At 47.3% G+C, this 21,572-nt stretch overlaps 1 protein-coding gene across 1 annotated transcript in view; it reads left to right on the top strand.

Annotated features, from left to right (window-relative positions):
• Nucleotides 1-694: 694 nt before the first annotated feature.
• The window catches only part of LOC119387525 (uncharacterized), an 85,009-nt gene continuing 64,131 nt past the window's right edge, over nt 695-21,572 (top strand). Inside the window, exons 1-4 of the mRNA XM_049414190.1 lie at nt 695-871; nt 5,411-5,558; nt 7,039-7,144; nt 8,452-8,648. Coding sequence (XP_049270147.1) covers nt 695-871; nt 5,411-5,558; nt 7,039-7,144; nt 8,452-8,648 — 628 coding nt within the window. The remainder of the gene's footprint in view (nt 872-5,410; nt 5,559-7,038; nt 7,145-8,451; nt 8,649-21,572) is intronic.

The following is a 21,572-nucleotide window of genomic DNA, read 5'->3' as shown; positions in this document are numbered from 1 at the left end:
ATGTTTTAGACTTCTTCGTACGCGAACTTCAATTCTATCGCCGCTAAATTTAGTACACGAACGCAGGACCAGAGGCGGCGACCCGGGTATATGGTCGCACGTCCGCAAAGGGAAAGGGAGGTGGCTCGGGACCTTCGCCGCTATAAGACCAAAAAGAATCGCGAATTTCACAAAGAACCGGCTAATGGCCAGTCCCGTACGCGACGGGCTTCGTGGGCTGCAAGCAGACTTCACCGAGAGTGCCGACAAAAGACGGGTCCGAAAAAATCAGGCGGGCGATGCGGACGGGGTTGTAAAGACGTCTGCACACAGCATGCAGAGCTGGAGTGCCGAGGATCTATTTGCTATTATTGTTCTTCTTTCACTCCGTTGTCTATGCATGCTCGGCTTCTCCGTCTAGCAACACCTAGTCCGTGGAAGACGTCCGTCCTGACCAGTCGCTCCATCAAACACGGAGGTCGCGAGGGCAATAAATCGCCACGCGAGCGCGCGAGCGAGGCAAACAGCGCCATCGCGCCCTGTACGTGTTCTAAACTACAGATAATCGTCTCCGAACATTAACCACGGGGGCGAACACCTCGGGTCTCGTGTGTGCGTGCGCGGCTGTTGCTCCCTCTCGGCCTTGGGACGGCCGGCGACGGGACGCGTGTCCTTGACAGATAGTCCTGGTGTTCGGGGACCGGATCGGCCATCGATGCTATCCGCGGTCGCATCTCTCGCCCACCGGGCCCCGCCGCCCGGACTAGCTTGTGCCGGGGCCTCCGCCTCGAAGCCGCGCCGGTTGTCGCACCCTGACGAGGACCGGTCGTCGAGCGTCGAGCCAGCTTGCATACGCCGACCACCCTCGGCCAAGAGCGGCAGCGCGCGCCCCGTGGGACACGGTAAGCCACGCGGAGAGTGCGTGTGTTTGTGTATAATGTGCTCTGGCATGGCGGCGAAGCAACGCCCGTGATGTGGTTTTCGACCGGACGCGAGCGGGGGACGGCGTGTAGGTTTCGACGGTGACGCGCACTGGTTGCACGACCTCCCGCGGGGAACTGTTGACTTTTCGGGCGTTCTCTTTCTCCCGCCGGCATACAAACGGTCTGTACGTTCGGAATGAGTTAGAATCTATTAAGTCCGAACAGTATATTCGTGAGTGCCGTATAAGTTAGGTCGTAAGTTGTCGGTAAGTTCGCGCTGTGCTTTTCGGTCAATGGGCGACTTCAGCATTGCCCAAGTGCATGGTGAGAGCAGCTGTCTGTTACTGTTACTGTTACTAATGCGTGGGTTATGAGATCTGGGAAATATTGTCTTCACTAGATGTACGACATGCGTCTATAAACATGATACGTACCATCTACTCTGCATTCAACACTTCAATCCCTGTTGCGTACGCCACAAGATGACAAGGCGAGCTTCGTGTTAATGTCTTCTACAGTATGAGTGCAGAAAGAGTAAGCACAAGAACGTACTTTACGAAAAGTACGCCAACCTTGTGGACTTCTGCAACTTCTCGTCTGACATTGAACGGACTTGCCCTTAGCTGTCTTATACGAAGCTCTCTAGTTTAGTTTACAGGATGGTCCACTCCGTCAATAGTTCCGTAAGGAAGGGGGCACTGCTGAAACAGGCCGCGCGAACGAGACAGAAACACGGTATCCAAGCTTGGAACATACGCTTTGTAATCGTCAAGTGAAAGCCGGAGCGACCACTTTCACTGCGCGACGTGACATAGCTGCATGGAGGCCATCGTGGTGGATGCCTTTGGATGGGACGCTTGGAACAACACGGATCAGTATGCTAACTGAACGTCTCAGTCGGTGCAGTCTGTACAACCGACACACGTCAGGTTCGATAGTGATGCTTTTACAGCAGAGAGATATATAGACCTTGGAAAAACAGTGGCCCGTGTGGTTTTCTAGCAGGAAAAAATTTATCTTGCCAAAAGTGTATTTAGAATGCGCGAGACGGCGTCACCACGGTGTACAGCACACCTTGTATGCCTGTTCAAGCCAATGTGCTATTAGAATGAGGGACAGGCTCACTTGAGTCTGACATCCAATTGGGAAGGAAAACACGCATTTCAGTGACGGTGAAGGCGTGTGAGCGCGAAGGTCACCTCCGGCTTTGCATGCAGTGTATAGCTTCGATTCGTGTCAACGTGCGACACCTCCATTCGCTCAAGGGCTTCTGACTTATAGTTGCCAGCATTTCTTTGCCTGCAATGAGTGCTATCTTACTGGGCATGGTATATACGGATAAGAATAAACTTGGTCCTTTAATTTCCTAATGAATACAGTACTAGCCATATCATTAGTTAATTATGTAGCACTGCCTGTATGTGCTACTCAGCGTTACGAACGATACAGTAATCAAGATACACCAGCCGCAGTAGTGGTTTATACCAGACATTTGCAGCGAACGCACTTAGGGCACTATATGGGATAATTTGGAGAGTAAATGTCAAAGTTGTTGTAGAGACATTGTGTTCGTTCAGTTTATAGAGAATGGGCAAGACTAGTAAACGAAGGCATCAATGTTAAACAAACGTAAATGAAATGTTGAATTTTTCCGAAGCAATCGCTCGCGGTTATATAACTCTGGCTGTGAAGCAAACCGCGAAGCCGTATTGACGAATTCCCGCAGTGCGTCAACTACTTATTGGTGACGGGCTGTCAGTTAAGCTGTTACTTCCTGGTGGCACGCCCTCTTTGGTCGCCGGTTGTCATCCTCGTCCGAGCTGGCGCACACATAGGGACGCGGGGCGGCAGTTCTACCGTGGCGGCGGTGCGTTGACGCGCATGGCTGGCGGCGCGATATTTTCTGCTCCCCCGGAATGGCCGCGCCCTCGCACTGAAACATTTCGTACAGAACTCGCTTTTCGCCTGAATCGCAGGCGTGAAAAAAAAAAAAAAGGAAGAATAAGAAAGGAAATGAAAGTATACGGTGCTACGCATTCAAAGGAGAGTGCCACTCATTAAGGCACGAATGACAAATATGACGTATTGATGACGACGACAGTGTTCGATGAGGATAGCGCAGCGATCGATGAAAGTTGATGGCGACGTCTGATCGACACCCGCCACTGGTCAAGTAGTTACGGTGCTCGACTGCTTACCCGAATGTCGTGGTATCAAACTGCCGGCCGCGGCGGCCGCAAGTCGATGGAGGCAAAATGCTAAGGCCCACGTGCTTCGATTTAGTAGCACGTTAAAGAACATTAGATTGTTGAAATTTCCGGAGCCCCCCACAACGGCGTGCCTCATAATCATATCGTGGTTTTGAGGACGTAAGACCCCAGCAGTTATTACTATTATTACGTCGGACCGTCGCCTGCATTGACGTCACGGCGACTAATGTGCTGACAACAATCATGATGGAGATAACTACATTGACGTCACGGGTGACGACAAGACGATGAAGAATTCGAAGTCGGCAGGACTACTCACGCGTCAGGACCGGGCCTCGAATACTTTTCAAGGGACATCACTTCTACCCACGATATGCGTCTTTATTTTTTTTTAAAGAAACGGCGCTGTTATAAGGCCGTGGTGACTCGGATAAAAATTGAAGGGCACCTGGAGTGGGCTCTTAAATGCTATCAAAGTTTCTTTTTTTAAAAAAAATGGCTTGTAAGGGATGTGGAAACACGGGAATACTTATGTGAACCACTGGACAAACATAGCAAGTTTAATTTTTCCTAAGTTTAATGCAAGAAGAGTATCAACGATTTCAATGTCAAGGTGTCGCGGTGATGATGTCAATGAGACGTGAAAGAATCAATGGCGCCAACTTTTCTAGCCAAAAAAAAAAAAAACAACAGAACGACGTGTCCCTTCTTGCACCTAAACATAAATAAATATATATGTGCCGTGTTCAATCTAATGCCGGCTTTGCACGTACAACAACGCCGTACGTTTTTACGAGACACTCGATCGCGGCAAGCAGCACAGGCTCGTGATCGAACTCCGCTTCAAATGTATTATTCCCCGGTAAAGCCTGACTGGCTCTCTATTCACACGGTCAGTCAAAGTCATCACGTCGTCACAGAAGGGAACAATATGAAATCACACTTCGGTCTTTAGTTATACTGCCGGTATGTTCAAATGAAAGGAAGATGCTGACTTCAGTTCGCGCTTCAATTCAGGCGGCACCACTCCCATTCGTCTGCAGGGATACAACGAGACTTCCGAAACAAACATTTGACGAGGCGCACATGACGCTAGCATCAGCAAATTCTAGCAGGAGGCCATGCAAAATACTTGCGTGGAAATCTATCCTATTTTGCTTCCCATTCGGTTGCCAGTGTTCTATTTTATTATCTATGTTGCGGCTGTAGTCAAGGCCTCCACCGTCCATCATAAGATAAATAACACCGAAAAATTGTTTATTGCTGAAGCACCACCCACGGATTTATCGCCAGAGTCGTTAGATACGTCTTAATATTATTTGAGTTTTGGGACGTTCAACCGCAACAATTATTATTATTAATATTATTAGGCGCAGTGATCCAAACTAGACAGAAAAATGTTCAGAGGAAGAGGGAGTCTTGAAAGGATGAGACGTCGTCGAAGAAGGCGGAGACAACGTTTCGACTGAGAGGCTTGGCTTAGTCAGGACAGCAGCTACAGCGTCCTGCTCATAACGCAGGCGGCGTAGGCTTGCCTTCGTCAAAGCACAAACAGGTGGGGCTACTCCCAACTTCTGCGTTAGGCTACGCTTTCGACCGCATCAGCGGACTTTTACCGAAGAGAGGGAACTACACCTGACGAAGAACGCCCTTCATGAGCGCAGCCAAAGGTGCTCTGCTAAGGCAGTCACATGATAACAGGAAAGCGAAGGCTGTTCAGCAGACCGGAATCCACATTTGTGCAAATGGTTGGGTCCAGTGGTCCATCCACTGTGGTCCATCCGTCCATCGCGTCAACGAAGCCTCCGTTTCCTGCTTCTGAAGAAAAATATTTGCGGGGCTCTGCCGCAGTACTCGGTACATTGCAGAAAAGCCAGCTTTACGTCGGAAGTTAAAAACACTTGAGCAGAGTAACGTATATCGATCAGTGTGGACCTGAATACGAAAAACAAAAACAGTGTAATTGAATAACACTGAAACAGAAATACTGTGCCTAGTAGGTGGAAGGGGAAGCAACTTTCGTACGACGAGTTGTGCGCTTTGACCCACTGGAGTAATCCTACACATGCAGCATTATAAGAGAGAGAGAAACGTAATACAATTTCTGATTCCTGGGTTCTTTCAACAATTCGAGTCGTGGTTTCTGCACACGGGTAGGCAGGAAGACGAGTGAGGAGTTGGCCTTCTTTTTGAGGTAATCAGGCAGCAGGCTTATGATGATCTAGTGCCAAGGCGCGTTTGTTGTGACTATAGTCTAATCGGCCATGTGCTACGTATGCGTCTTGCTTTCATTCGCAGCACTACCAGTGGTATCAGCAAGGAACAGGGCCGGTATCTGAGGCGCCAGAGTACACACCTGTGCCGCAATGGGGTTGGACTGTCCCTCTGGCAGTCACTCTGACGGCGGGCTTGCTCCTCGCACCATCAGTCCAGACCCTGAGACGAGGTACTGCCGTGCAACCTACCTTTCTCATACAACTGCCAATTGTAACTTCAAATATACACAGATCGACGTGCGCAAAACCCGCTGTGTAGCACTTGAATAGAGAGTTTTAGTGCCGGGGCCCGAAAGCGGCTTGCGTTCTTTTGTATTCTCCTTGGGTGCGGCTGGGAGTACAAAGGAACGCAAGAGCGTGCGTACGCAAGACGCTTGGCATCCCCGGCATTAAAAATCTATAATGTCGGTTTTTCGCCGGCGGGTCGGCAGACACCCTGATTATCTTACTTGAACACAGCGAGGAAAAAAAAAGCTTTGCGCGACGCAAGATGCAAGTACTCATAACACTTGGGCTTCTCGTGTATCGTTATCGTGTATCGTGTATCGTTATCGTGTATCTACAAAATACAAACGTAGGCCGAAATGAAGAGCCCAATCACAATTGGAGAATAATCATTTATAAATAGACTTTACTGCACCACCGAATTTGACCAGTGCGACATATTTTTTCGCCGCAGATGAGTGGTTTTGCTCCCTCAGCTCATGAGAAAATCGTTTCCACGTCACATACGAAAAAAAAAAAATTATGCGTTCGCTTAACTGCTTTTGTGCGAGATGTGGCGTTCTATCACCATTATATAACAATGTGCTCGATCTCGGTATACATGGAAGACATTCGGCATCTTTGTAGAAATGCTATCGATTAGTATTCTAAGACAAACTTTACCAAGTTGACCAGTGGAATTAACTCACACTGTTCAAAGTTACGCAGTGCCAAACACGAAGCTCAGTAAATAGCACGTACGAAGTGTCACGCGAAAAAAATTTGAAAGCGAGCTTACCCGCGAAGCCAGCAGCCAGTTTTGCGGCTATGTAATTTGCAGAGGAGCCGACTTGCGCAGATTTGCGGTGCATTGTTGATGCCGTTATCATTCACCCATAAAGCTAAATATTTCTTTTCTTTCACATCTGCAACTTGGCGCAGCTTATGTATGCCGAGTGACAAGAAGAGCAGTTACATTGCCTTGCGGAGTTCCAGGAGCGGGAAACAATTACTACTTCATAACTCCGAACATCTATTAAATGTTTTGAACTTTTTGTTAAAAGTCTGTTTGCGAAAACGATGCCTATCAGTTATTCCCGATGACGAAGAAAGAAAGAAAGAAAGAAAGAAAGAAAGAAAGAAAGAAAGAAAGAAAGAAAGAAAGAAAGAAAGAAAGAAAGAAAGAAAGAAAGAAAGAAAGAAAGAAAGGAAGAAAGAAAGAAAGATTGAATGAATGAATGAATGAATGAATGAATGAATGAATGAATGAATGAATGAATGAATGAATGAATGAATGATGCATTCATGCTTTGAAAAGTGGCACACTGCTGTTTCTGTCGATACGTTTCCGGCATGATCATGCACGTGATACATGAAACACGTAGTGTACTAACACATTACGTAGTAGCACACATCCCAATATGCAGCTCTCTAAATATTCCCTAGGCTTCGCAGGCGTCGACAACGAGATACCGGACGTCGCCAACAGGACGTTACCTCCCGACGTGGAACCACTCCAGAGCAAGCTGGGATTCGCTTGCTTCTACCCAAAGTGAGTGCACGTGTAATACCGAAGTGACGTCCCTGGTAAGTGCACGACCATCACTGGACAGTGACTTGCGCTACGCTCGGCGAAAGCAGTTATACATATAGACATTTTATGAGAACCTTACACCGGTCTGGATGTATCGATCTGACATGTTGCACGATGCGCGCTTCAATCAATCAATCAATCAATCAATCAATCAATCAATCAATCAATCAATCAATCAATCAATCAATCAATCAATCAATCAATCAATCAATCAATCAATCAATCAATCAATCAATCAATCAATCAATCAATCAATCAATGTTGTTTCTAATTCAATGTATTGATCGATGGTAAGAAAAAATCCGTAGCGTAGCTACCTTGAACGCCCTTCAACGATCGTTACGCGAAGCCATATAGTCACTTCTGCTCGCTCGCTGTCACTTCAGAACTTTTGAAGACAGTCCACTTCTAATACGTTTTTGAAGGACCTCATTATGCGTCTTGTGTCAGCGTTCAGCCATTGCTGGCACTACTGACGTCTTTAACCTTTGGACCTCGATATCATTTTTAGCCATGAAATACGGACCACGAAAAATCCACACGTAGCTTCGTGCAAAAATTACTCGAGATCCGCCAGTGTAGCGCTAGAGTCCTTCATCTTCTAACTAGACTCATGGTTGTAGACAGGCAGGAACAAACAGGGCATGTCACAACCTCCCGCCTCCCACAAAAACAAAGACCCCTGGCTATATTTGAGCGACTCCACCGTCACGGGAGTTCCGCTGACGTGAAGGAACAAGCCAATCAAGAGACTCCACTCCATTCTACCCCCCCCCCCCCCCCCCACACACACACACGTTTCTTCGATATGAAGGCTGCTTCGCACAATGAAAAAATTAAACGCACCCTGCACATTCGATTTCGCCACCATTTCTCCGACTCAGTTACAAACTCAATTTCTGGAAATTGCCAGAAGCTGTACTAGAAGGTTGTTGGATCTCTTGTTAAGTTGTCGGTACCTCCATTCGTATGAAAGGTGGGAAGATGCAGTCTCTGACGACCGGCCAATCGTACCAAACATAGGAAAATTAGCCGTCCGACTGATAGGATAGCCCTGCGCACGTGTGGTTGCTACAGAACAAATTTCTGAGTAGATACTATTCAATCCGTCTTACCGAGACTTCCAAGCTATTTCTGATGTGCACAATCTGGTCCTAGTAGCCATCTTTCTCACCTGTCATCCCACAAGTCGGCCGGTTTTAACCCGTGTGCATGCATTCACAGCAACATTTTTAGATGATTACATAAAAATCGTTGATCCACAGCGATCCTCCGGTGGCCGGTCCAAGCGCGTACCATGGCAACCGTCCACTGGGCGCCCGTTCCGTGGTTCCTCACGGGGGTCTGGTACGCTTCCACTGTTCGGTGCAGCAGTACTACCAGCTGGTCGGTCCAGAGGCGGTGCTCTGCGTCGACGGCGCCTTCAACGAGACGCTGCCCACGTGCGAGAGGGCCTTTCTCGGTGAGAAACTCTTATTTTGATCGCTCTCGCGTGTGCTCATCGACCGATCGACTTTTTCTACCCTGGTAGCAATCTTTCGGTTACGTCATGAAAACAAAACAAAGTTTATTGAAAAAATTAGGAGCCCTTCCCCTATCGGGAAAATGGGGGCAAGAGAAGCTTGGCGTGTGCGTGTCCGACGTACTACTTTTCTTTCTTTCTTTCTTTCTTTCTTTCTTTCTTTCTTTCTTTCTTTCTTTCTTTCTTTCTTTCTTTCTTTCTTTCTTTCTTTCTTTCTTTCTTTCTTTCTTTCTTTCTTTCTTTCTTTCTTTCTTTCTTTCTTTCTTTCTATCGCACTGCGCAATGCTCCCTCCTAACTTCCTTCCTTCATGCCTGGAATTTGACCTTCACTCACGTGCTAAGCAGCGCAACACTTCATTTGCTACAGGCAACGGCGACGCTCATGCGTCAAACAATGAAATGCAACAGGGAAAGGCTACAATGAAATGTGGCAATGTGAAATGACAAGTGACCTCGATTATAGATCAGATTTTCATATCGGTAACGGCTGATCACCGGCAAGTCCAAGAAGGATTCAGCATCAATGATTGGAAAACGGCGCATACAAACACGCATGTGGTCGGCGCACTTTCCTTCGAGGGCCGAATTTGCGCACACCCGAATTTTGGCAGACTGGCCAGGGCCGCGTTTTTCGCCACCCAAGCCGCCACCGAGATATTTAACTCATAGAAGCTCCACTTAAAACGCCTCATTTAAGGGACTCTAAACCGTTTCGACGACTGTGTACAAATCCATTGAACCGGTAGCGTAAGTCATCCGGAACATTAGCGTAAAGTGTGCAATTTATCCGCAGTGACGTGCGTCACTGCGGATCGCAGCGACCCCGTGGCTACATAGGTGGTGTTGGACACTATAGGTGGTGTTGGACATGTCAGCATCCTTCCTATATAGGCTGTGGCCACAGAGTATCATCATCATCATGAAGCTGAGGAGAAAAAGTTTGCAGTGGCTTAGCTCGGCTATGCCAGGATATACGTAGCGTTAGCAAAGGTTCAGCTGATTATTCTTAGCTTTCCAGATTGTCTAGGATTATTAGCCTTCTTCTGTTCATTCTTCGTACGCTGAACCGCTAATTGCCAGGCAACTACTTCGGGATCCGATGAGATAAGCTTCTCGGCTCTTCTGCGCCGTTGAGCAGCATTTGCGCTCTCCTCCATGGCGTTACCCGCCTGCAAACGCCAGTCAGAGGCGCTATCAAGCGGCTCCAGCGCAGTGTCAGAGGGCGACTGCACAGCGAAGGCGAATAGCTGCGCGCGCGCCGGCGCCAGTGTGTCTGCCATGGCTACGACGTCACTGCTCTGGAATGCGCAGACCAGCAGCGGTGAGTCGCGCGCGGCGGTGGCGGAGTCTGCGCGCGCGCCGGCGCCAGTGTGTCTGCCGCGGCTACGACGCCACTCCTCCCGAACGCGCAGACCAGCAGCGGCGAGCCGCGCGCGGCGGTGGCGGAGAGCGCGTGAGATGCCGGCTCCGGTGAGCCATGTGTGTGACATCACTGATCCTCGCGCATGCGCAGCACGGCTCATGAGGATCCACGCGAAATCGGCTCCGGCTAGGCAAGTGTAGCTAACGCTACAAAAGTATGGCTTGGGAGGAAGGTAACCTTTAGTCGCCCGTAGCTACCTTCATACAGGATTATTCGCTTTCATTATGCTGGGAATGATTCATTCTACTTGCAGCCTAACCGCTTGTACAATTAAAAAACAACATGGCTGATCCCTCCTTCAAAGGAATCTGTATAACACGAAAGTGAATCATGTCTTTACAGGATTACAGTTGATTGTTTATATTGTACATTGATGCATGAGAGCGCTAGAGTCCTTCATCTTCTAACTAGACTCACGGTTGTAGACAGGCAGGAACAAACAGGGCATGTCACAACCTCCCGCCTCCCACAAAAACAAAGACCCCTGGCTATATTTGAGCGACTCCACCGTCACTCTTGCACGATTAGTGTTTTGCAGCTACAGCACCGTTTGACGCCTCGGCACATCTCCATCCCGACGACTAACTCCAAAGGTCATGATTTAACCCTTTCGTGTTAAAAAGGCCGAAGTTCAGGGGAGGAAGCTTGAAGACGTAAACATGAATTTTCATTTCGTGTTTAAAAGACATTTCAGGGACTATTTAAAGGCAATAAATATCATGTTCCCGCCTTTCGCCGCGGAGACACTTACAAGTGCCATGACAACGTAGAAGGAAGTTGTACTGAAAATGTTCCATTAATGCGTTAGCTGGGGCTTCCGAAGTTGTTTTTCAGTTAAAAAAAAAGGAAAAATAAAAGAAATTAGTGCAGCTTGCACAAAGTCGCGCAAGGCTGGGTCACAGCAGAGCTGGTGGACTAGAAGAGGATGAAGATGAAGAAAATAACGAGGAGAGCGCGTGCCCGTTCGTGATGATAACAGTTTTTCTACGCCACACTACAAGCTATACTTCCTATACTGTAATATCCATGGCTATGATTTCCCTCTTTTTAGAGCGCAGGTTTTAGGCGCCCGTTCCTACGCTGAGCGGCGTCGCCATTGTCTGGCGTCGGCGTAACCGATAGAGCGAACGAGGACGAATGAAAGCGAACGCGGACTTTGTTCATATCACGAGCCACTGGCCTCTAAACTCGCTTTCTTTCTCCATCACACGCGCTGGCCCCTCGGTCGGAGCTAGCGGCCGTGCTCGTGCACACGCAGGGCTGGCACGTGCACTGCGGCTGGCTTCGCTTGTCGTAACGGGGCTGTCGGCGTTTCGTTTGGTTCGCGACGCCTGCAATGCACAGAATGGTGCGCGTAGCACTCGATCGCTGGCAGTTTCAGTGGCAATATGTAACGAATGTTACATTGCTACAACTGCGGATAGCCAAAACTTCAAACACAGTTGGCGTTACCACAACACAAAAATGCGCTCAGAATTCGCTTTAGGCAGTACCGCAATCGTCGGTGAATTTTTTTCTTTCTTCTTTTTTGCGTATGTTGGTTTATATCTCTTTCTCTACGTCTATTTCTTTCTCTGTCTTTCTGTCTTTTTCTCTCTTTCCTTGCTTCTCTTTCTCTTCCTTTCTATGTCTTTGTTTCTCGCTCTATGTCTCTCTGTAGTCGGTCTCTCGCTTTCTATTTTTTTTTTAAATGTGAAGCATTTATTAGCGAACTTCTGCGACTTTGAGCGTATCTATCTATCTATCTATCTATCTATCTATCTATCTATCTATCTATCTATCTATCTATCTATCTATCTATCTATCTATCTATCTATCTATCTATCTATCTATCTATCTATCTATCTATCTATCTATCTATCTATCTATCTATCTATCTATCTATCTATCTATCTATCTATCTATCTATCTATCTGTACTCGTTCTCCCATCCCCCTTTCCCTACTCCTAACCCTCAGATCTCTCCTCCTCACCCACACTTTTCTTTGCCACCAACTTGGTGTACTATACTTACAAGGCTATATGCTCTGTTCTGCCAGCGTAATGTTGTGTTTGTCATTGTGTCACGATCGGGGGCGTAAATAGAGAAAAATCACAAGTGGGGGCACATATCTTGCCACGGCGGCCATTTTGTTTTTATTTTTATTTTATAAAAATTGAAATCATGCTTTGAAGTAAATTTTAAAGAGAAAAATTTGCAGTGGCTTAGCTCGGCTGTGCCAGGATATACGTAGCGTTAGCAAAGGTTCAGCTGATTATTCTTAGCTTTCCAGATTGTGTAGGATTATTAGCCTTCTTTTGTTCATTCCTCGTACGCTGAACCGCTAATTGCCAGGCAACTACTTCGGGATCCGATGAGATGAGCTTCTCGGCTCTTCTGCGCCGTCGAGCAGCATTTGCGCTCTCCTTCTCCATGGCGTTATCCACCTGCAAACGCCAGTCAGAGGCGCTATCAAGCGGCCCCAGCGCACAGCGAAGGCGAATAGCTGCGCGCGCGCCGGCGCCACTGTGTCTATGGCTACGACGTCACTCCTCTCGGATGCGGCGCGACCAGCAGCGGCGAGCCGCGCGCACCGGCGCCAGCGTGTCTGCCGCGCCTACGACGCCACTCCTCCCGAACGCGCAGACCAGCAGCGGCGAGCCGCGCGCGGCGGTGTCGGAGAGCGCGTGAGATGCCAGCTCCGGTGACCCAGCTGTATGACATCACTGATCCTCGCGCATGCGCAGCACGGCTCATGACCCTTCACGCGAAATCGGCTCCGGCTAGGCAAGTGTAGCTAACGCTACAAAACGAGCATGGGTTCCCAGCTCATGTAATTGCATTGTTCTATTGAGTCTTCTCCGAAAGCGGTCAAGCGGCAGTTCGCAAGGCACGAGAACGCGCCCCCGCCCGCAAGAGACAACTTCGACGCAGGCAGCGTCTGCTAGCGAGTTTCTTGATTAAAAAAACCGACTGCTCGCGCCGCACAACCGTTCACTGGCCACTCCGTATATATAGACCAGATTATTTTTACTCTCGTACCCACGTTTAGAGAAAGCATACATAACCTTGACCCCAGTTGTCATTTGTCGGCGAGGACAGCGAAGGGGCTGCGGGATGGTTACGTCACAGCTGATGGCGAGTGAACACTGGCAGCCACCATGAGATAAGAACAGGCCGGATGCTAGCGTAGTCGTCCGTTCCACGTAATCAGCACCCCCCCCCCCCCCCCCAGCAAAGATGGCTGCCCCGTGCAAGCGAATTCTGGTCTAAAGGCACTGGATCTTGGCCTACAATGTAGCGCCGGTGGGAGATTCCTCTTGTGCGTAGTTGAATAACAAAGATTCGCAGCGTGCGCGTTAATAAATGCGGGCTGCGGGTCTCTATGTCTAATCTTTCTTTTGTCTCTCATTGCCCATTATCAGTGATTTTGCTGTGGGAAACACCGGCGCACCCTGCATGCTTCACCTCTCGACAGGTTTCACATTAGTGGAGCTGAAATACCCTTCTCGATATGCTTCGCTCCTCCCCAATTTTTTTTTTCACATAAATAAGAACGCAGGCCTGGATAGCGGAGTGGTTAAGAAGGAAAAAAAGCGCCTGGATAGCGGAGTATAGTTAAGAAGATCGCCTTCGGATCGTGGGTAGGCGGGTTCGAATCCCGCCGCCTCATGACGAATTTTTTTTCGTCAAGATTTTCTCCTTCTTTATATCTCTGTTCCTTTCTCTCTTTCTTCGCCCTCACCCTCACATCTCTCCTTCGCTTAGTGCTTCCCCCTTGCCATACGCCGGGAAAATCGGCGCACGTGTTCTGGGAACGAAGCAGAAGAAGAGGACAAAGAGTGCGCGTGCCGGATCATGATGATAATAATTTTGGCTCACGACATTTTACGCTAGCTAGAATATAGTGAACAATACTCCAAGCTTCTCAACAGGACAATGAAGAATAACGAATTAGTTGCCTTTCCATTCGCAAACCTTTTTCTATGCTTCGGAAGAGTCAGCCGAAAGACCACACTACCAGTATATATGCTAGGTCTTTCGGCTAAAGCGCGCTAACTCGCATACGTAGTAAGCGCCTCGCAAACATATTGTCACGTGACCGTGACGGTGAAGAAGGCTCCAACCGAACTCGGAAATACGGAACTCTTTATTTGGGCGAACTTGTGCCCCGAAAATGAAAAGTGGAAGTAGAAGCAATTCAAGCTGTACACTGATAGCGGCGAGAACAGCGTCGGCCGTCGAGTAATCTGATCAGCAGTTAAGTGCGTCGGCCTTTTATACCTGCTGCATCGAATATTACAGCGTTGTCGTTGGTGGCTGGGTTAGTTCCGGAATGAACTATCGTTCGCGTAAGGCGCACAGTTTTATCAGCAGATTCTAAAGCTATCTGGATGGTTGCCAGACACTCGGCCGCGGTTTGCTCAAGGCAGTGGTTGTACGTGTAACGCACCGGTTACATAAAAATATAAAAAGAAGTGCGCGTGGGAATATCAACTTGATGCTTACGTCGAAACAAATTCTTGCTTCTCGTATTCGTAATACGACAACAGTTGGCCGGTCACAAGTTTTGTCTTTGCGATATCTACGGGTACAATCATGCACTGTGTGTGGAACACAAGTAAACTCTGGGTGGAAGATAGCGACGCAAAGAAATACATTTGCGCAATGATAAGTAGCTCGGATCGACTTTATTTCTTACATGCCGATATCGCTTGATCGACGCAGTGAACGAAGGGGCGAGCCCGGTTGTTTGTATACTACCTCTGCACAGATAATTCAAGGCGCTTTCATAGGGATGGCATACGGTTTTGGCACGTCTGTCGGCGATCTTCTGCACATGCGCCGACAACCGCTGTACATGGCGAACGCAAGACATACACACCCGACAGCAGCTCCAATAAATTTCCCGATGCGCCAGACAGACCATTTTTCGGCGATTGTTGGCACCATCGTGGTAACATTCCAATGTGGCAATCGTCTAACGCTCCACGGCACTTCGTCGCATACTTTCGCTGACCACTGCAGATTTTCGTCACAAATGAACAACCCCGATTTAGTAGGTGGATCGCACTTCGCGATAACCGCCGAACCCACTGGATACTTTCGCCAAGGGCATTCGGCGATGTCATAAGGAATACCGGGAACTCCTGATAGGCGAGTAATAACCCTATTATCTTTGATGTAGCACGATCTCACAAACACAGACCCGCGCACTTTACCGCCGAGCGGGATCAGTACGGTGTTGCCACTGCGATCCGAGTAACATCCCAGGGAGCCGTTCTTGGCGGACGACCCGTGTTTGCGAGTCTCGAAGCACCACCTCTTTTTCGTGTACAAGAGTCGGCCGCCTTTGACGAGTCCGGCGAAGAGGGCGGGGTCCAGAAGGGACGGTTCTCTCCCTTTGTCGTCCACGTACACGGCCAGCGGCGTATGGGTCTCGTCGCACTCGGTTTTGTCCAGCCGAATCACATTGCCCGTGGCTATGGCGTGTCGCAGACGTCCGTGAGGGTCCTTCTTGACCGAGTACGCGCGCACAGCCGCACGCGCGTCGACCGACGACGACGTGAAGCAGTTAGTGGGTCTCGCGACGAGCAGCAGCAACACCGGGACAACAAGCATCTTTCGCAGCTATCTATAGGCGAATACTGTTCGTGAAACGCCCTGCACGTGAATACCCTACGCATGCGGCGCTCCGGAAGAGCACACTGGCTACCGCTGGACGATTTCCGCATACGATTACATATGTGGGCGAAGACCTACCGTGGTGCCGCCACGCAGAATCATGACGAGCTAAGTTTGATTGCTCCGCCAGCCTTCCGTCCAGCACGCGCTCCAGCTTCAGCGCCGTTGTTTTTTATTGTTTTTTTTCCCTTCGCAGTAACTTCTGCAATACTGATGCCGCATCGACACAGACAAGCGGACATGCCAAACAACTGTTCCGAATAGGCCCTTAAACAGCGCCTCGACTGTCATTGTCGTCTGTTATACGGTCACCAATACGGAAGACATGAGGGCTGTGTCAGCTGGCTTTTTGAATGTTGGCCCTATAGTGTGTTCGCAGTAAAGAAACCCACTGATGCTGTAAAAACGAAGTGCAGCGTGCCACTTCATGGATTACAGGTTTGCTTTTGCAAACGGGTCGCGTTCTTGTTTAGGATACAACCATAGGCGTATCTAACGGGGGGGGGGGGGGGGGGGGCAAGGGGGGCGCTAGCCCTCCCATTGAGAAATGTTGGAGGGGCGGAGCCCCCCCACTTTCGACAGTGGTTATTGTCGGCTGCAGACAGGGAAACTTACAAGTTAGGCAAAGTTTTACTTGAACGCAGCAATAACGTAATTTTGTAATAAAATTTGTCCTACGACTCTGCTGTGACGACTGTCCTCCGTGTGTCATGCACCACGCACTGTAGGCTACCTGCGGTGCGAGCTACCTATGCCACGCTTGTGCGTCTTGCACTCGAGCATTGCAGAGGAGGCTATCGCTCAGCAGGGGCTCTATATAACATTACAGCAATCTGTCATGATTTTATTTTGTCCTGCCTGGCCTGAAATTTAAGTAATCCGCGACGCAAATATGGGCGGGAACCAGTAAACGTTTTATAGCCCGATCAAACGCTCTCCTTTTTCAGGAAATTCCGCTTTCTTCTTTGAAAACGAATACTAGCATCGCCGCTGCTCCATATTCAAGCTGCTGTGAGTTGATGAGTGTGCAGAAGTGTCCAGTATTTTAGTTGTGCCTAAAGTCCAGGGGAAAATCTAGGGACTTTAGTTGTGCCTAGCCAGGACAGCTAAAATAGATTCCCACTTTAGTCTCCGATTAGCCTTCTTCACTTGGCTTATCATATCATATCATATCACGCGGCTTGTAACAAGGCAGTGTACTCGAGCACATTGAGGAGCCCAGCTTTCAAGTTTGCCCCGTTACTTGATCTACCTCACCAGGGAGATGATCAGCGTCCACGGTTCTTTGGACTAAGAAGGCTGTCTACCTACAAAGGATTGTGTCTGCTCCTAATAATGTTTATTTCTCTCTCTACCTCTTTGTCAGCAACGATGAGTTCACAGAGAGATGTACACGCGCAAAAACAACTCAACATCGTTATACTACAACAGAAAGTATCTATTATACACATATGAATCCATCTCGCCCGCTGCCAATGTGATTTGGCGGGCAGCCTTCTTAAATTACGTTCAGAAAGAGATACTGTCTGGCTATTCTGAAAAAAAAAAAGAATTATTGTTCAGCACAGTAATGTGCTGCTTATTGTGCACACTTCATTTTAACGCAGCGAATTTTCGCAGACTTGTGACGTCATGTAACAATTGGAGGCGATTTTATGGCACACTGAAATTTTTTGACGAATAGCGAAGAACAAAAGACAAACGATACGCCGTATTGAATATAGTTCATTATTATTATCATTTTACGCAGTCATGCGTACGTGGTAATTACGCGGTGAATCAGTTACGCGTCATTTGTTGCGTCGTTTTACGAGCAGCTGCTGTGAGCATGACCTGGAAAATTTCGACCAATCATTAACAGCTAACGACCTATTCGGAAAGAAATAAGGCGGGGTAGTTTAACGTTATAATCGCCCACATTTTTTTTCAAGGAAAATTTGAGCTTACACAGTTTACGTAGGCTATTTACTTGGAGGAACCGGAGGCGAGGAGTAAAGGGTCACTTCTCCGCTTTCCCGTCCACCCCCCACCCAAGCTGGTAAAAGTAGGAGGGCAAGGAACGACACCTAGTATATAAATTCGTAGTCATTTACAATCTTATAACTATACATAACCAGCTCAATGTGGTTTGCTTAAGTATTAATCGACTGAACTCGGTCTTTTTCTGAAGAAAGAATTTATATTAGAGGACTCTGACAGTAAAGAAATTGGCACTCGGCTTATCCTGAATACTTCTGCGAAGTACCTTGCTTTGTCAGCCACATGTTTTGTTTAATAAGTGAGAATTTAAGGTACTAGAGTCATAGCAGGTTCTTCATACTCATCGTATCTATAACGCCAAACTAAGACTGGGAAGTTTGCTGATGCAATTCCCAGATGATCAGGTTAAATTTGGGTGTACTTTTTAAACTTCACGGCAATATTTCCAAAATGTTATTAAACACTGCTGTGTTGTCGCGGCATAGGGTCATCTGATCAGCTCTATGAATATAAAAAATCACGTAAGGCATAAAGTATTGCTTTCTCGTACGTGCACCGTCTTGTCTTCCTATATATATATATATATATATATATATATATATATATATATATATATATATATATATATATATATATATATATATATATATATATATATATATATATATATATATATATATATATATATATATATATATATATTAGTTGAAGGAGTGGTTGCCGTATAAGTATGAGAAGTGGCACTTCAAGAAAACTTCATTTATTACGTCGACGTTTCGGTCAGAGCCTGACCTTTCTGAAGACAAAATTTTCGTGTATATTTCCGTGCTTATATGGACCGCGAATATATATGGACCGTGCCTATATGGACCGTGTATATGTATGTATATATATATATATATATATATATATATATATATATATATATATATATATATATATATATATATATATATATATATATATATATATATATATATATATATATATATACACGAACGAGTTGGCACGCCACTGGATACAACCTCCGGCACGATCCAAGTATCCAAGTGCAGATTGGTTTCTCCGTTTCGCGGCAAGCAAATGCACGTGCTTGCGCTCCTGCAGCGATTTCCTAACATCATTTCGGGCAAACAAACATGAGTCATGTGCGCGTGCACGCGTCAAAAAGCTTATCTTAAGTTATTTTTCTCACACGGATTCTGTTCGCTGCGCTGTAGCTACACTTAAGTGTACGTTTTCCACGAGCACATCTTTTTGTTTGTGGCACGACTTTAACCCTTACCCATTTCTAGGTGCTGTACGCGAATCTTCGCACATTTGGAAGCGCTACTGTGCTGCGAGGTGTCGCTTACCATGGTCTCATCAGTACTTTTACACTTCAGCGAAAATGTAGATGTAAGTTAATGTATCGCGCTCAGAATGAGCTACAACGGCGCTGTTGAACCGTGCGGGGACGTTCTCATGTCGTGTGCTACTCACCGAACCTATACGCTCCCAGTCCGCACACGAAGCGGTCTTCTTGGTAGTGCTTGCTGCAAACACGTGCGCGGCACTTCGGTTCATTGCCCATTCTAAGCTTTATCAGCCATGTGCCGCGAATCTTGAGGTAAAAGCGAAATTACTCCTTGCTCACTCGCGTGCGCGGTGCATTGCGGCACAGGGCACTAGAGTACCACTGCGGCGGAGTACATCGGTGACGCTCTCCAAGCTTTTGTAGTTCCTAGATGAATGTGCACATCAAATACGTGTTCAAGTTGGCAACGCAAAATAAAAAAAAATAAAGGCGTTCTGGCTGTCCACTTGACGAATTTGGGCTAAACCCAAATTCGTCCGTCCTATGTACGCAAAAACTCCTAGCGCGCATGTGCCACGGGAATTCGGCAAATACCACTAGTTTAAGTGAACCCAGTGATGACACGTTTCAGCTTCGCGAATTAACAGAGTGTTTTCTTAGAGTGATACTTTATTGTAAGGTGTTAAACACGTGTACCTATACGAATCGCAGCGGCGGCGCCGCACCGAGTTCTCAGCCGCTCTTGCATTTGGAGACGCGGCACGGTTTTGCGAGGTCACTGGTGCCAGCGATCTAATGGGCGTCCTAGAATTTGTATAGTGTAGAATGATATGTGAGCAGCAGGGTGGTTTTGCGGTCGCACATGGTGGCGCAGTAATCAACTGCGGACGAACGAGGAGCGTGGCCTCCGCGATCCTCCTCGCACCGGCTGACAAACGGTCGCGGAAGGCGGAGTTTAACCGCGGCTCCGACCTCTCGGCGATGAAGTTGAAAAGGAAGCCCGGCTTGGGAGGAAGCAACCTTTATTCAGCCGTAGCTTCATTGATACGAGATGTCTCGCTTTCATTATGGTGCGAATGATTCGCTCCAGTTTAGCCTAAGCGCCTGCACAATTAAAAAAAAAAAAAAAAACATTTCAGAGACCATTTAAACAGGATGAATACCCCGTTCTTGCCTTACGCCACCGGAAAGACACTGCCAAACGCCGTAGCAACGTAGAAAGAAGTGCTGAAAACTTTCTTTTAATGCGAAGCATCCTATGTGTAGTAAGATGGGGATTCGGAAGCAATATCTATTTATGTTAGAGAAACACCATTTTTAGCTAAAATTGGGGGAAAAAAGGAAAAACACTAGCGATGCGAAGCACGGCGTATAGAAACTATAACATGAGGCTATCGATAAGTCGAAAGACATAGTAGATTACTAATTAGTTTTGAAAAAAAGTGTTTAGTTTGTATGAAGCCTACCGTCCCAGCACCGGCTATAGTGTTGGATATAGTTGGCTGTACATTGTTACAAGAGCGTTATGAGCTGATACATGTGTACTAATATGCCTCTGCCTCGGAGCATTAAACGCTTCGAACATTACGAAAGTCTCCCTTGGGGAAATTGCCCTAAATTTTTACAGCAGAGCTGTCATGCCCGCCGTTTGTCCGCGCGACGTAGACAAGAAACGATCATCATCATGCCGGCGCGGGCACATCAAGCCAAGTTAAGCGTAGCTGTGCCTAGTTAAGCAAAGTTAATCATAGCCAAACATAATTACCCTATAGTAGCATGCAATATTGCCACAACCTTGAAGCAACTTTCTCCATGTGGCGAAAAGGTAGTGTCAACATTTGGTGCTACTAGGGTAAGCCTAGTTGAGCGAGGTGACACCTAATAAGCTAAGTATAATTAAGCTAATTAAGTGAAATCCTAATTAGTCCTAATTCAGCCGAGTTGAGATTCTGGTGTGCCTAGTCATGCCGACCTCGGCAAGGTGTGCTGGACTAATACTAATTAATACTAGTCATAATTAGTGCGAATTATCTAATTAAGCCAATGTTGACTTGGAATGCAAGCTAATCGAGGCCAACCCTCGGATATGAAAATTAGACCAATTAAGCTAAATATTCCTAATCAAGCTAAAATTAAGCCCAGTTCGACTTGGCATGCAAGCTAATCGAGACCTAGCCTCGATTATACAAATTAGGTCAATTAAGATAATTAGCAGTAATTAAACTACTGGTAGCTGCGATTTCCAAGCGACTCCCAATCGAACCCGGTCGATACCTATAGCCAATACTCGTGATTTACAAGGTGATCACGTGAACACTTCGCGCATCGTCGTGTGAATGAACGTGAGTGCGTGGTTAAGTCAGAACCAGCCGAGTGCCGACCAACTCTGCTCTAGCCTCAGTCTTGTGCGACTGAGTGCAAACTGCGCAGCATTTTTCTTTCTTTTTTTTTCGTTTTTTTTTGCGTTTGCGACCCAGTAATTACGAACTTGAGCAGTGG

This window comes from Rhipicephalus sanguineus, chromosome 3 (genome assembly GCF_013339695.2).
Source record: "Rhipicephalus sanguineus isolate Rsan-2018 chromosome 3, BIME_Rsan_1.4, whole genome shotgun sequence".
Taxonomy (NCBI): Eukaryota; Metazoa; Arthropoda; class Arachnida; order Ixodida; family Ixodidae; genus Rhipicephalus; species Rhipicephalus sanguineus.
The sequence above is the reverse complement of the archived record's forward strand: the minus strand, read 5'-3'. Positions and strand labels throughout refer to the sequence as shown.